We start from the raw sequence: 17,436 nt of genomic DNA, 5'->3' as shown, positions 1-17,436 counted from the left end.
CGAGCAACTTTCTGTTACATGTAAAATACAATCAGTAGAAGTTTTTGGAGGAAAAAAAAATTTTTTTCTCATCAATTAAATGCAAATGTTAAGTTCAAAATTATTGTTTAAATGTACCCTCAATTTTCTTGGCTTTGTACTTCTCTCTATCATAATAGCCCATACAAGATCAAAACTTTGCCTCATTTATTCTGATTTCTGTCTTTTGTTATACAAAGTAGCCCAGGCTTCATGACCACTCTACTCCTCCACTGAAACTTCATTCATGATGTTGTCTCCAAATAGGTAATAACCTTATGGTAAAAATCACCTTAATCTTAACTTATCTGAAAAATTGACTGGCAATCTGGTAGAGGAAAGGAAGGGAAAGAGAAAAACAGTCAGAAAAAGCAATGGTGCATATGTGTATGTGGGGTATTTGTAGAAGGGGGATGGAAAAGCAAAAAGGGAAAAGCAAAAAGGAAGAGAGAATACATCAATTCACCTGCTTTAGGCCTTTACTGTTGAAGTTTTATCCAACATGTCTTCTCACTTTTCTAAGGAAATTGCTACTCCTTGACTCCATCTAAATGGAGTCAAAGTCTGCTATTTATGGTCCCCACAAACTACCTCCCACTGCAGAAATAGGCAAGTGATCCAAATGGAGCTAATCAGAAAACTTCTCCATGGTAAAAGTGGAAGTATATGCATACAGATAGGGGAAGTTATTTTCTCTTAGAAAGGTGATAAAGAAAAATGATTGCCAGCTGATAGATAACCCACAACACATGGAGAGATAATCTCTAGCAAGAGAGAATAAAGCCCATCTTCGAAGAGAAGCAGAGATGAAGTTATTAGAGAAAGCTTTGCAAAGGTTTCACCTTAAGATACCTGCAACTGCCCCAGGCTTGCATGGTCAGCCCTTCGCCACAATTTGTGAAATACACAAGTATTTTCCAATAAACTTTCTGTCTTGCTCAAATTAACTCAAATTGGCTTTCTGTTGCATATAATCAAGAGTTTTCAATAAAGTGACAAAATGCCCAAACTCCATCATAAATTTAACTATCCAATCCATTCATTTTTGACTCAGTAAGCAATTTTTATACATCTATCATTGTGGAAATAGCATCCCAAGACAGGGATTCAAACTCTAAAGAAATAAGAAAATATTAAATGAAAAAACATAAAAATCAAGTAAGACGTAGAGGATATTGATAATATACCAAATTTCAATTTTTTTGTCATGCTATTTTTACTATGTACGCATAATCAATCTTCACTTAAAAGCAATATACAAACATCCTATAATCAAATATCCTGGATAAAGTGACTAGGAAAAGTGATCAATGGACAATTTAATAATAGAGGATTACATTCCTCTCCACTTAAAGAAAACATAATCAAAATAAGCAGTGTATGTATCAATGAAAAACTGAAGCAAGTCTTGTGTTTCCCTGTTTTTATCTTACCAATCACCAACATACCATTGTTCAACATGAGAAAATCCATCAAATTTATCATTTTTTGAGTCAATTCTTCATGAGTCTTCAAAAACTAAACATTACCTAATTTAAATGTAAGGTATATAAAAGAAATTCAATTACCAGATTATTCACTCAGCATTTTATTTGCTAGTGGAAGTAAAAGTTGGCAGCTTATCAATTTTCTTTTCATCCATATAGTTAAAAGACGGACCGAAATGATTCAAGCCATTCAAGGGTATATAAGTAAAACTGTTTTTGCTCTTTCCTGAAAACTGTCTTAGGGAAGATGCTGTTTATTATAGTATACCTATGACTGACGTCACTTAACATAAATCAGGTTATTTTTCTTTTATATTTTCCCTAAATGTTCTGATACACACCTCTGAAAAAGCTGACCAAGTTTCCATTTTATTTTAATGCTAAGTCAGTAGGTGATTATATAAATGTTCCATTGGTGAAGGAAAATAGAAAACACTGTACCAGAAAAACTTTTGTGACACGATGGAGCAGACTTGAAAAAAATTCAAAAAGTCCAACTTACCCACTAGTTTACTAGTAATCACTAAGATTAATATGAGCTTTGATTATTATAAGTTAAATATTTCAAATAAAGTAGTGGAAGGAAATGTAAGGTATAGACACTGTATTTTCACCCCATATGGGCTGAATGAATTAAGAGGGAAACCAACTTTAAATGGATCAAAAAATGTCAGTTAAATTAGAAACACTGATGAATAGGAATCGTGAACTCAATTTGTTCCTTTTCACATGGCACTATCAGACTTATGGAATATAGTGGTAACCAAGGCAAATATACTCTGTCTCATTATAACATTATAATTTACAGTGAGAGATAGATAGAAATCTATTTCTCAATAACATCTATATAACAGATTATCTGTACATGTATTTGATTTGTTCTAATATACCAAATTTAACCATATGCTCCACACAAAAAGAGAAATAACTGCTGAATTTAAATCCCCTAAAAAATTTACCCCTCAGCAAAAATGAGTTTGGCCTATATTATTTCAGAGACAGAAAGATCAAATCTCAAAAACACAGAAAAACAAAGGAAGTTGTTACTTAGCTCAATGTGTCCATGAGTCAAATCTAGCAATTAATAAGTCATTTAGTGAAGTTTCAAATGTGATGTATTCACTTATTATTTTTTTCCTGCCCTGGTATTCTTTAATATTCTCTCCAAGGGACAGTCTGATAAAGAAATAGACAAAACTGGGGAAAGAAAAAGAAGGCATAATCTCCTTTTCCACCATTCATTGATACACTACTCATGAATTCCTAAACTTCACATGGCAGTGAATCCCCCAGGTCAGAACCTATTTTCATGAAGACCAACCAAAGACAAATGAGGCATCATCTCAACAGTAAATCATCTCAACAGTAAATTTAATGGGGAGCTTTCTGCCTCACATGTCAGTATCTAACTTTGAGGTAAAATACTCTCTAATTATGGTGAAAGGAACTTTGAAAAATACATAGAGAAGATTATTATAAGCACATAATGGTGTTATTATATGCTGGGGGTGAAGAAAGGGAGTAGAGAAGGACAGATAATATTTACACTGAGCACTAAAGAATGTATGAGGAAGAAATGAAGGTGTTAAGCAATTTGATAAAGACTTTAAGATGGATGGATCTTGGCATATCCAGGATGAAAAAAGAAAAGTGTGTCTTTCAGAGCAGTGGTTTTCAAATCTGGTTCTAAAGCTCTTCTAGGAGTCCATTAGGTCAGAACTACTATTTTTCTTTTTTGAAATGGAAGTAATGTTGGTTTATAACACAGTTTAAGAGTATATGCTTTAGTGGGCCTCCCCTGGTGGCGCAGTGGTTGAGCGCTGGGCTGCGAAGCTGCCTGCAGCCTCTGCAGCACTGGTTCGATCCCCGGCCACCGGCGAGGGTCATAGCGCGCAGACCTCTCCTGCTGCCCGCTGTTCCCCTCAGCAGTGTACTTCGGTCCTTCTGCCTGTTCTGTTCCCCGCTCTGGCTCTGGTGAATCCTCTCACCCTCCTGCACTTCTGACTGTACCCAGTACTTGTATAAATAAATAAATCTTTAAAAAAAAAAAAAGAGTATATGCTTTAGGAGTCAGTTCCACACCTCTTCTGCACCCACCCCCAGTGTATTAGTAATCCTTCATCCAATGGGCCCCCTGCTGCCCTTCCTCCATCCTCGGTTCTATAGTCAGACTCCAAGGCTTAGTTTTGGTTTGATTTTGTCTATTCCTTTGCTTTGTTTCTTTATATTTAACAAATGAATGAGATCATCTTGTATTTTTTTTTCTTCCTGACATATTTAGCTTAGCATAATTCCTTACATTTCTATTCATGTTGTCATATTTGACAAATATTTCATCTGATTTTTTTAGATGAATAATATACCACATCTTTTTCCAATCATACATTGTGGGGCATTTATGTTGTTTCCATAGTTTGGCTATTGTAAAAATTGTGCTGAAATGAACATAAGAGTGCATATATTCCCTTTGAATTAGATTTTTGTATTATTTGGGTAGATACCTAGGTGTGGGATTGCTGCATTATATGGTAGATCTATTTTTAATGTTTGAGGCTCTCCATACTATTTTCCATAGAGGATGGACCAGTTTTCAATCAAACTGACAATGTACCAGGATTCCCTTTTTTAAAACTGAATTATTTGTTAAATCGAGGTAACACTGGTTTACAATACTGTTATAATTCAGGTACACAGGTTCACATCTCTTCAGATGTGTATTATCACACCACACCAACCACCAAGGTACCCATAATCTCCACTATAGTTCATTAGGCCCCCTTCTTCCTCCTTTACCCCTACACTACTCCTGTCCCTCTGGTAGCTCCAATTCTATAGTCAGATTTCTAGGGCTTGTTGTAGGTTTGAAATCTTGCCATTTGCAACAAGAATAGAACTAAAAGGGATTAAGCAAAGCAAAACAAGTCAGAAGAAAGACAAATACCAGATAATTTCACTCATATGAGGAATATAGAGAAACAAAACAAAGGAATAGAAAAATCTTTGTTAATAAGATATTATATGCTTTTCACTCTTGTTTGCCTGCAATTGACAGGGGAGTTTACCAGATACTAAATGATTTACAATATTGCAAAGGTGCATGTGGACATAAATATAAGAATTCAGGTATTTTTAAGCCAGATTTTAAAGATATTTGGAAAAATATAAAATGATATTTCTTGACAGTATTATTTTTGGTAAAGTTTATTTTTCATATTTTTTATTTATGTTAAGATAATGGATTTACTATTGCTATTTTTACATGCTTTTCTAGATGAATATTTAAACACATTCTCAGGTTTGTTTAGTACTGTAAACATAAACATATACCACATAATAAAAATTCATAGGAATATTTGATAACTTTCAGAAGAGTACAGGGGTCCTTTGTTTGATAACCATTATACTATGTTAAAGGGAGTAGGAGACGAGCTTTGAGTTATGAAGCTACAAAGAGAGGTAGGTCTGGTAATGAGAGAACTTACAGGCCATGGCATAATACAGAATGTCCAGTCCAGAATTCATAGAGGCTCATAAGAGGGTTGTAGCAAAGTGAATATGAGAAATGAACAGGTTGAACATAACATGTTATAGGAAAAGGGACAACTGATTTAGAACTACTGAGTAGGGGGCAGGGAACTGGGGGATTGGTACCTACTCTTCAAATGAGCGCCCTGGTGGTAGGTGGTACCAATTCAGTGATGTAAAGAACTAGAGACGGCAATACTGTGTGAGAGAACAGACTGAAACACTTGGCATTGGAGATAATAAGACTGACATGTTAGTGAGACCAATGTATGAGAACTCAGGGAAATCTGAGAAAAGGGATGCAAACTAGAGGTAAAAATTGGTAGTTGTCTTCATATTTGAAATCATTGGGATACATACATTGCCCAGAAAAAGATTACAGAGTAAGACATAGTCTAGCACAAAGTGCTGGACAATGCAATATTTAAGAGATAGACATTTTAATCTCTTACATAATAGACCGTAAAGAGGAATGGAATCTTTCCTATTTAAGTTAGGCTACCACATACATGTAAATATTAGCAATTGTTTATTAGGTTGATTATTATATACTAATGACTGATTACATAGACAATATACTACTCTTAAGGGCTTTGCTGAGGTATGATTGATATAAAATAAAGTGCACATATTTAAAATGTACAATTTGGTAAGTACTGACTTACACTGTGATACCATTAGAGTCAGGGAAATTAAATATACTCAATCACAACTGAAAGTCATCTCTTACCTCTTTGTAATCTTTCTTTCCTAACTCTCCCTCTGCTCTCCTCCCCAGCCCTCAAGCAAACACTGATCTCCTGTTTTCTGTGGCCAGAAACCACTTTCTATAATGTATGTAAATGAGCATCATACCATGTGTTCTATTTATCTGGCTTCATTCATTTGTGATTATTTTGAGATTAATTCATTATATCAATAGTTCTTGCTTTATTACTAAATAGTATTCCATTGTATAGATGTAACTGTGTTTGTGATCACAGACATGTTGCTTGGCATTGGGGCTGCCTCTGGGGATTGGATGTCCCTTAACATTTCATGCAGTGCTAGTGTACTGGTGATGGTAACCTTCAGCTTCTGTATGCCTGGGGAAAAAAAGTCTTTATTTTGCTAGGAACTGAGATAACTAAATGGATACGGAACTTTGAGAAATTTTGTAAAATCAGGTAACTTCTCAACTTTGTAAACTGGTTGAGAAACCAATTGAAAGGGTAAAGAATGATCTGAGTTCTGATAGCTGGGTAATACAATGGTTGTATACGGTTTTTAACATTGTTCAGTCAACCACTGAGTTGAAGTTTCCATTCTTTTCACAACAAAGACAATAACCAGATATTAGAACTATTCTGAAATAGTGAGGAGCTGCTCATTAACTTATGAGGCATCTGATGCATCTTTGTTCTGATGAAAATCTGAGAAACTGAAAAAAAGGAAATTAAAAAAAAATTCCATTTCTAGCTTCTACTCAATCAATGCAATATATAAAAAATAAGCCCTAGCAACCATAGAGCATGCCATACAAATTAAATAAAAGTAAATAGGAAAAAAAAAAAACTTGACACATAAACATTTAACCCTAGCAGGGAAGTGAAACGCAGATCTTCTGACATAGGATTTCCTTACATTTTTATAATGCTCTACTCTTTTCATTTTGGAACATAATCAATTCTTCCTAAATCCATTGAAAAATCACAATTAATAGTAAACTTCAACATTACAGCGAGTTGAGCATTATAATGACTAATATTATATTTAAGATTTATCCTACATTGCCAATTCTCTAACGATTAAAAAAATCATAAAAGTTATTCAGTAGTGAAACTAAACTGAGCATCACATAGTTAATCTTGAATTAAGATATCAAATCAGTAGCAGCCTATTCAGTTTGTTACTCCAGGTAAGACTATGCTCTAGACAGACCTAGTATTTTCATGTTGCATATTCATTCTTTTAGATTTGGAACACAGAAGATGTTAGCAAAGGAAAACTACCATGCACAAAGCAAATGCCTCATCAGAGACATTAACACTGCTTTTTAATTATTAAAATGTAATTATTAAAATGTAATTATGAAAATTATTAAAATGTGTTATTAAAATGTTCAATAAAATCAATTCTAGGTATTCTCATTTTACAGGTTATTTGGACTTGTCTATTTAGAATGGAATGCTAGCACATAACTGTTCCTATATTCCTGGTCATCAGTGAGAATAAAGGAACTGAGTACACCCTATTCTTAGTTAAGAAGGAGACTGCTTGGCATTGTCTCAATGCTCTCATTGCAAAAATTCACTTTATGGATGTTCATAATAAGCCAGAGACTGCTTAGGTATTTTGCCTGAGTAATCCATGAAGCAAAATTTCATTCATGTCACATATAGGAGCATACCCATAAGTTATGAATATAGTTGTTGCAATATTAGAACACCAAGACTCCAAAAGGGTTTTTTTACCCAAAACTGGGAGTGAGTTTTTATAAGTTTGTTCTCAATTTCATACAAATCACTGAGTATATATTTGTTTCTGGGAGTTATTTGAATCTATTCTACCTTACTCACAATGAAAGAGGAGAGGGAGGGAAATGGGATTTCTCATAAAATTTTATCCAAACCTGGTGTCCTGCAATATAGGTAAAATATGAAGTGCCTCAAGATCCCAACGAAAAGAAACAAGCAGAACCATGGGCAGGAACTGCCTAGCAATTTAAAATAAAACAAATAAAAGGGAAAGAAAGCACAGAAATCAGAAATCTGAAACAAACTCAAATATCCAATCACTACAGAGGATGAGAAACTATTAACACATGGTATAAATTCAATTGTGAATGTTCCCATGGAAAAAAAAAATGCCTCCACTGACATCACTCAGGGTCTGACTCTGCCTCAGCCTTGTGCAAAAGCACTTGCCTACATTCCACTGACATCATTGCAGGTGCATGCAATTTGGGGACATGAAATAAAGTTCATAAAAGTATCCAGCTTCCCTTAAAATTGAGCATTTTATTCCCCTTTAACTTAAGCATGGCTAAAACAAATACTGTAAAATTCCATTCCTGTGAGTAGTTTATTTGGTCATTTGACTAAGAACTATCTCTCCTGAGAATATGTGTCTGTCGGGCCATGGCTTACTTCATTTATTCATATTTCACTTAACTTGACTAGATAAAAAAACACATAAATCTGACAGGAGCTCATAAGTAGGTTATAATAGCATAACTGAATGGTGGTATGCCCCAATGCACTAGTGATTATCTTTTTTCATACCCCTCCCTCAGCCAGAAGTCATAAAATCTGCTCAACCAAAAATATTTCTGGGTTTCTATTCAAAGTCACACATTTGTGGCTCTTTTTTTTTTGTATTATAAAAAGTGTAGGTAAAAACTATGTTTTAAAATCTACCTTCATTGAAAATTATTTATTCAATATGTACCTAAAGCATTTAATATATTTACCCTAGTAACTGTGAGAAATTAGTGTAACTCCTAATTAAATTACAGCAATTATTATGTGTACTGATTGTGTAAATATGATAAGGGTAACTGTTACCTAGCTTTGTTTATGCTAGAAAATAATTTGGAAAGGAAAAAATAAATGAATGAATAAAATAATTTTTGTCTCACAATTTAAAATTAGATTATTGCTACACATAATTAAAAGTCATGATGAACTCAAACATATCCCATATTTAATATGCAAGACTGCAAATACTTCATTACTTTTTCATTTAAAATGAGAATACCAAAAGCACCTAAAATCACTATAATGAATAGTTACTATCCTATTTTCACACCTAAAAGCAATGAACACATAAAGCAGTCCTGCCTTATAAGATCCTTTGTGATAATGTCATGTCCAAAACTCCTCCTTGGCTCACTAGAAAAGTACTAATTTCCTCCATAGTTCATCAAATATGTAATCACTGGTACCAAGTGGCTCTCAGTAAATCCAGCTTACATCTCAAATTGTGAACCATGTGTTCATTGATTTCCTTCAACTGTTATTGATTGGCTATGATTTATTTTAAGACATCTGATTACAGTGTGTCTGATTTTAAACCAAGTTCTTCCAGTCCATTGAAGTCTTTACAGCTCAATAGCTCCCTCTAGCCTCCTTTTATATACTACACCCACAGGTCACATTAAATGAAAGGGTAAGGGGTTATAGGATTACTCTTACACTTTTGCTAAGTTTCCACTATGTAGCGCATCAAAATATTTCACTGATGCACACCCAAGAACTCACAATGCCAAACAGTTGTGAAACCCTAAGAAAGAAAGAGTTCTAAATGACAGAACAACAAAATATAGTTTCATTAATTACTTTAAAATCTATTAATAACTTTCCTAAGAAAAAAGGTGAAAGAAAATTAAGTGTCACACATATTACTACTTAATATTTTATCCTCTGATACTAAAATATTTTTGTTAATCACTAAACTGCATATTTTATAAATCAATTTTATTTTTCACACTCAAAATAAAATGTGTTATTAAAAATTAACAAATAACCCTCAAAAAGTCATGTACAAAAATTATTTTCAACAATGGGCAAAAGATGTATAGTATAAGCACTTCATCTCATTATAAAATATGTGCAGATTTGTAGAGATTAGTGATAGATTTGAATATTGAGAACCTTCTTCCCCTCAAAAAAATTAGATTTTGATCTTATTCCAACTTGCCTTTTTATGATTGAGGGACCACTTGTAGATGCTATCCATATTTCAAAATAACATTAAGCCATGTTTTTAACATTAAATTTTTAAAGTTTGCTACCTTGGCCAAAAATTGATTTTAAAATTACATATAATTTGCTGCCAGTGTTTTTACTACTCAGCAGAAGGCTAGAATTATTTCCATAATGGAACACCGTGTCACTAAAAATGATAAGAAATGTTAGATTTGTTGTATGTTTTATATACTTTTAATGATATGCCCTTCAGGAAAAAAGATGTAAACATTTTACTTTAGTGATCTAGTAATACACAGGGTGAATATGGACATTGTCTCTAACCTCAGGCTATATTAAAACTTGTAGGTAAATACAACAGAATTTCAAATTTTAAATGGCCTTAGTGACAGTTTAGTTCAATCCTCATTTTTGCAGATGAAGGTATTAAAGAAATGACTTGTCTAAGGTCATAGCTATGTGAGTACCACAACCTAAGTTGAAGTCTGTACCTCTTTACCTTTTTCCCAGGGCTCCATGATCCTGTAGAACTGTCTATCTTCTATCCCCAATGTTATTTGGAGGTCACCACTATTTTTAAAAATGTCTTTGTCACCGCATAAAACACTCTAATCTCTTTCTGCCTATCCTCCTTCTTCCTCTATTAATTAAAAAATTACTTCCATATTTTGAGTTTGGGGTATAACTTAGAGCTGACATATTACATATTGAATCCTACTCCTACTATAGATAGAAAGCATTTGGGCCTTGAGCCAATTAAAATAAAGATGTCCATAGAATCATAAAGGCCTAGGCATTGTCCATGGCATTAGAAAATATGAACAGATTTCAGCAAACTCAGTCTTGTAAAAGAAGGTGTGAACTGAACTTGACATTCCATGATAGTAACAGATGACAGAGAGAAAATGTGAAAATCACATTCTTGAATTAAACTGTCTAAGAAAAACCCACAGGAAGAAAATGTACCAATGTCAGCTTGGTTGATTTCATTATTTTACAATTTTTAAAGTGAACAAAGTATTAAAATCTCCCTAGACCAATCCATATATACTAACATGATAGACTTTTATGTAATTAGATTCTATCATGCCAATTACTTTTGAATCAACATTTATTTTTCACCGCTGCAAAATGACACCAAAAAGTATTGTTTAAACACATGAAGGCATACTGTATCTATCCAGTACTATATAAATACATCTATTCATTTCATCTTCAAAACAACCCTAGGGCATAGGTACCATTTATATCCCCATGTTATAGACAGGAACATTGAGGCACATGGAGATTAACTTTCCCATTATTAATTTAATATTTAACTTGAAAATAAAAGGGGTTGGTATTGGAATCTAAACAATGTGTTTCCAAAACATGTGCCATCAATCACTGTATTTCCCACAATAAACAATTATGGGCATAATTACATCCACAGATATTTAAAGTGAATTGTGATGGAAAGTAACATGAAACATGACTGTCAGTTTGACATGCTGAAGGGTCAGAAATCTCCTGAAGGAGCACAAAGAAAGAAATCTTTCTTTTCTCCCAAGGAATGGATTTAACTAACTGATTCGAACATTCAATGGCTGTTTTAGCTTTGAAATAATTCCAACTGGTGGTCTACCAAAAATTCTAAATAGGTATATTTTCAGTAGTTGAGCAGGTCAGGCAGTGAAACAAATTTACATAAAGCAATTGATTAATACGACTTCACAGAAAAGAATTATATTACTGACAGGTTCATTAAAGTTTTTTCTGTTTTGTTTCCCTATAGTCCACATATAAATGACAAAGGATCAGATACAAGCAAATCAATAACAAACCCTAGAAATCTGACTGCAGAATTGAGGCTCTTAGAAGGGGAGGGAGAAAGCAGAGTAGGGAGGGGGTACAATGGGCCTGTGGTAGAGAACTATGGGTACCTTGCTGATGGGTGTGGTGTCATAACATACATATCCAGGGTGTGATCCTGTACCTCTAAATCAAATACAGTGTTGTAAACCAATTTAGCTCGATAAAAACAAATAAAAATAAAGTACAAATAAAAATAAAGTTAATAACATAAGAAAAAATGAAATTTTAGATATGCTACTTTTAACCTGACTCCAGAGATACTGTTACTGGACCCAGCTCTACCTTTACTTGACAAGGAGAAGAAACTGAAAGACAAAAACCCAGTTGTACAGAGAGGAATGGACTTTGGATGGTTGCTCTTTTTGTATTTCTAATAGAGGTAGTGAGAGATCATCTATCTCATTAGCATATGCACACCATAGGGCTTCTTAAATAATCCCAGATCTGGGCAGCCTGAACAGACAACTCTGAACACAGAAAGACAGAAGGTGGGTCACCCAGGAGAAGCTGGAGAATTTGAGAACTGCTGAGTCTTCTGGTCTCTGGCCATAGCTGTGGGCCTTCTGAGCACTTTAAATGGCCAGATTTGGGATGTCTTAAGAAGCTTAGAATTTTGCATTTGAATCAGTCATGTAGCCTTTGTTTTGAAAAATTAAAATCTGCTAATGTGGAAAATTATGGGATACTGTCAGAAGAGGAGGCTGACCAGATCATGATGTCACCATCTTTCCATGAGCAAATGCACTAATGTATGTCAATTATTTAAACAAGTAAAAAATAAACAATATGAAAAAAATAGCCCCAATTACATTTTTTATCTCTGAAATGTCTCACCATCAAGTAATTCCAAGTTTATATGCACTACAAAACTACTCCAAGTAAACTTTAACCTTACAGGAAGATTCAGATAAACATGACAAAGGTGAATAGACACTAAATCAGGTCAAGAAACATATTGCAAGAAGAGTATAGGTAATGGTTTTACTTTCCAGTCATATTATTTATCATAAAATATCCCTTTAAAATCCATAATCTTGCTTCTTTAATTATGAAAACAAAAATCAATGTTTGATTTATGAAAATGGTTTCTGTCACAAAAAATAATCATCTTCTTATGCTTTGATATGTGTATCATTCAGAATATTACATGTTCTTATTTTACCATTACACTGACTTAAAAAATACCTTTCCTCACTGGAGTTGTATACTATTGTTTTAAAGTAATAAAAATATGCTGTTCATAGATTTAACATCTGACAAGCTATCAAAGTTGATGATGGAAGTTACTCCTACCATGATATATTCTATCTCAAATTCCAGTCAAAAATGCTTGCAGTATATCAAAAGAGAGAGAACTAGAATCATGAAAATCCCCATGATCTTCATTTTAGATATAAAGTGATTTTTTAGATATAGATATTAAATCATGATTCTGTTAATAATTTGGCTTATTCTGACCAATGAACGTCCCTGATTTAAGCTCCTGTCCAATGACAGCATTCTCTGACTTTTAGTTAATATTAGCAATGTACCGCCTTTACATCATGCTAATGACTACACACTAAAAGGTCCAGTCCCTCCAAAGGAATCCAGTGATATACAAGTCTTTAAACAAATATACGCTTAAAATTAGCATTAAAAATTGTGCTACCTGAAATATAAAAGAAGAGGAATGCATTGACTCATCTCCATAGGACTATTCTTGGTAATGTCTGACCTTCTGTAGTTGAAAGGACCGTTTTCTTTTGCTTTTTAAAAACAAAACAAAAACACCCAAAATGCCCTCTTTCTTTCCCTATAATACGTCTCCATGAGTATAATAAAAAATATCTTTTGCTCTGATAACCTACCCTAAAATTTCAAATGTTTACAGTCTGAAAAATCAGAGAGGAAAGAGTTAACAAGAATACCTCTACTACCATTCCCCTTTCAGAGGAAAAATATAGGTCCTTAAACCTTAAAGGAAGAGATGAAAAGTAAGGGGGTTACAAGAATTTTGAAGTTCAGGGAGGAAGAAAGCACTGAAATCTCAGTTGTAAGCATACAAAGCATCTACAAGAAGCTTCCTTCCAACTATAATAACTTGGTGTACTTACTAGAAAAAAAAATTATGATCACATGAGCTTCATGCATGATTGATACCATTACTATTTATTTTTAAGACTGTCCTTGAGAATCAATCAAATAAAGCATCCCCAGTATGTTCTGGAAGCAAGAATGAGGAACATGATATAAGTGCCTTTTCTGGAGATGTGATGCACTGTTTTTCCCATCAGTGTTGTCTACCAAAAAGAAACATTTAATAAAGGTGAATCAGGCAGAAATTTATGTCAGAACACATCCTATCATCCCATGGTTCTTTACAATATGTTGAATTTACTAGCAGCCACACTGATCATTAAAAAAGAAGAAGAAGAAGAAGAAGAGGCTATCATTACATATAATGAAGTATCAAAACCAACTGAGGAATAGCTTAAGAGCTTAAAAATACTATTTGGATATAACACAAACTAAAGTTTTATAAGGACTTGGAAAGCATATGCCTCTAATTTTTCATAATTTAATCTTTGTATTGTATAATAAATATGGATGGAATAACTTAAATACTATAAAGATGAAAAAATAACTCTTATGATCATATTTCCATGAACATTTTTATATGCATCTTAATGAAGCAAGAGATAATGGAAATTCAAAATGAAGTCCTTCAAATCATAACTTATCTTCCATAATATTATCTGATTTAAATAACTGAGAGATTCAAACTATGAAGAAAAACAATCAAATTTGTGTTTAGCCTCAAAAAGGAAGCTACGCTATTCCAATAGGTCTGAAAGCAAATCTAAGACTTTCCCAAAGCAGGTTGCCTTCAGTGCAGGCCCTCCCTCCCTCTCCATAGTGAGCAAGATAAAACCTAGCACTTACTTTAAACCACCTCCCCCACACCACACCTCACCACCAAAACCACTACCACCAATCTGAGGCAGTAGGCCCTTCTGTTTATGACATTAGAAATAACAGCTTGCCACTTTATTCCTCCAGTCTATGAACTAATTATTTCTTCACTTCAACATTAAATTATCTCTTGATTTAAACGTTAGGTACAAAAATCCATCTGTGGCATATAACTCCAAAAGTTCAAATTTGCAATCAAGAAAAGTCTGGACTTTTAGACTCTTCCATCTCTCTTTTTATTCACGGAAACAAAGTTGTATTTTCCTAAGGTTAAACAGTTTGGATTTTGAATCTGGATTTTGTGTAATATGATCATATCCAACATCTGTAAACTACTTTGACTCTTTTGATAATGGTTCTTACTTTTGCAAATGCTTTGCTTCTTCACCAACCATCACTTACTATATAGGGTCCTAAGAACAGTTCATATAAACACAGGGTCATATTCAGAATACACTCTCACACATGGCATCTATTATGCACACTTTGTATATAAATCTCTTACATGAAACACATTCAAATACTGTGCAACAGGTCCTGCTATTGTGTAAACACACAGTCCCAGCAAAATATCAGTAAGCTTGAAAGGATCAACAATATTTAAAAAAAAAAAATCACATTATTCTTCAGAGACCTACTCATAATCCCTTTGAGATATCAGAGGACAGATGATCTAATCAAAATGAGGTTTTCGTTTAGTTTAGTTTTTTTTAACTAAGACATTCTTACTATGTTTGTCTTCTAGCATGTACTTGATAAACTGGTATGAGAGCCCAGGTGTATACAAGCTTCCATTGATTTATTGCACATCACTGGCTTTAGTGCTGAGTTGATGACAGGAAGAGTACTTTGGCAGAGGTCTGACAAGTCCTTATCCTTAAGTTCCCTTTTGCTTTGTGTCTGCCTGTTTCCACAACTATCAAAGTAAAGCAAATGACAGTCTATAAACCCTCTCAGCTTTGCCATGAGAGTGTGAAATCAAATTAAAAACACATCTCAGAACTATTATATGGGGCCACATTTATTTTCAGCTGGCGGGGGAGGGGAAGGGAAGACACTTAAAAAGAGATGGATTTCATGTCCTCTGTGTAGCCAGATCTAGTTACAGAGTATTAAGTTATGTCTAAATGAGAAAAAGACTGTCTCGTCAAGTGTTTTATCACAAACTAACGTTATTAAACACATCAAGTATCCCCACTCTCTCCTCTCTAGATTCTTTGATTATCACCTCCTTTGTTAGGCACAAAACACAAGGAGAAAGATCTCAGCAACAAAGCTAAGGCAACACAGGATGCCAAGCACCGAATTCTCTATTCCCCGAGCAGCTTATCCATCACCAACGCAAGCTGCTTTCATGAAGTCACACGTTTGCTATCTGCAGGACTTCACCTCTTGCCTGGGTGAAAAGCCTGGACCAGCCACAATTGAGTCTCTCTGAGCGCGCAGCATCGTGCTTTGTGCTGCTGGGGATAACGGATTCTCAGCCTCCAGCGCATCCATCACCTAAGACACCGGGAAACTCAGCTAGGATCTCCGCGGCTGCAAGGGAGACAATGTGCAGAGGCACTGGCTGCTCGGAGCTAGCAGGCTGCAAAGAGCGAACGAAATGTTTCGGGGTGCAACCAGGGGAGGGGGGCAGGAAGAAAGCCCTGGCACTCTCTCTTACCTCCACATTGAAATACTGCTCCGTTCCGCAGACGGTAGCACATAAAATCCAAAGCAAGGTTTGCAAGAAAAACACCCCCGAACGATGCACGAAATCCAACCGTCTTCCAGTGCTGGATGCGAGTAAGATCATAGTGAACTGTGCTTCAATGGACGGACGAGCTCCCCTGCGTTCTCTCCCGCTCTCCCTCCCTCCCTGCTTCCCTTTCAAAAAAAAGTCCTCCGGGTGGGTAGGGAGCCTGCAGGTTCACCCGCGGCCGGGCAAGGGGAGGAGACCCGGGGGCCCCTGCGCTCGGCAGCCCCCCCAAAAAGCAGCAGCGGCAGCAGCGGCGGTGCAGGCGGGCTCAGCGGCAGCTCGCGCTCACCATCCTCGCGGACCCTCCGCCGGGAACGTGGCGCCCGAGTTCACCCGCGGTTCCGGCTCGAGCGCCCAGTCGCCGCCGCCGCAGCAGCCGCCGCCGCCTCCTCCGCCGCCGCCGCCCCCTCCGCTGCCGCCGCCGCCGCCGCCGCCGCCTGCTGCTGCGGGCAGGGCCTCGGCTGCTCGTCGCTCTCGCGGCGCTGCTTCGCCTTCCCTCCGCGCCGCGCGCCCCGCCGGAACGCTCATCCGTAATCTACATAACTCCTCCTTCCCGGGGTCTGCCCGGCTCTCCGGCCCGCGGCGTGCGCGCGCTCGTGCACACACACACACACACACACACACACACACACACACACTCACACACACTCACACACACTCACGCACAACCCGACACGCGCGCGCGCGCGCGCGCACACACACACACACACACACACACACACACACGGAGCTCCACGCGGCGCACACACGACCTCACACCCGCGCCCGCGCGCCCGCGCGCGCGCCTCTTAAAGGAGACGGACCCGACAGGAGAAGCGTGGCCGGGGCGCGCGCGGAAAGTAGCCGGCCCGGCCCGGAGCCCTGCCTGGGACGGGCTTTGGACGCGAGACCCGTTCCTTAACCCCCGCGCACGCCCCGCAACCGGGGCCGCTCCCTGTTTGCTGGGCGCCCACTCCCAGCCCGGCGCCCCGAAACAAGTGCACCCCTCCCCTGTTAGGACTGGGTGGGGCTCAGCCTGCAGACCCCGGCGGGGCTGGAGGGTGCGCGGGGCCTGCTTGTTTCTGGAGCGCCGCCGGCGTGCCCAAACGCGAGGCCCTGAAAGGTCAGCAGGCGCTGGGAATTTGGAGTAACGCCCCGGTCACTCTGCGCTGCTGCTTGGGGGGTGCAG

At 36.8% G+C, this 17,436-nt stretch overlaps 1 protein-coding gene across 2 annotated transcripts in view; it reads right to left on the bottom strand.

Moving 5' to 3' along the window:
* The window catches only part of MMP16 (matrix metallopeptidase 16), a 245,100-nt gene extending 228,489 nt beyond the window's left edge, over nucleotides 1–16,611 (bottom strand). The window contains exon 1 of one of the 2 annotated variants that reach the window (XM_054692118.1): nucleotides 16,194–16,611. In XM_054692118.1, coding sequence (XP_054548093.1) covers nucleotides 16,194–16,325 — 132 coding nt within the window. In that variant the 5' untranslated portion in view covers nucleotides 16,326–16,611. The remainder of the gene's footprint in view (nucleotides 1–16,193) is intronic. The other variant, XM_054692119.1, reaches the window with a different exon arrangement.
* Between the last annotated feature and the right edge of the window lie 825 nt (nucleotides 16,612–17,436).

Source organism: Talpa occidentalis, unplaced genomic scaffold (genome assembly GCF_014898055.3).
Source record: "Talpa occidentalis isolate TD23 unplaced genomic scaffold, MPIMG_talOcc4v2.1, whole genome shotgun sequence".
NCBI classification, from domain to species: Eukaryota; Metazoa; Chordata; class Mammalia; order Eulipotyphla; family Talpidae; genus Talpa; species Talpa occidentalis.
This window is presented reverse-complemented; position numbering and strand designations above follow the sequence as displayed.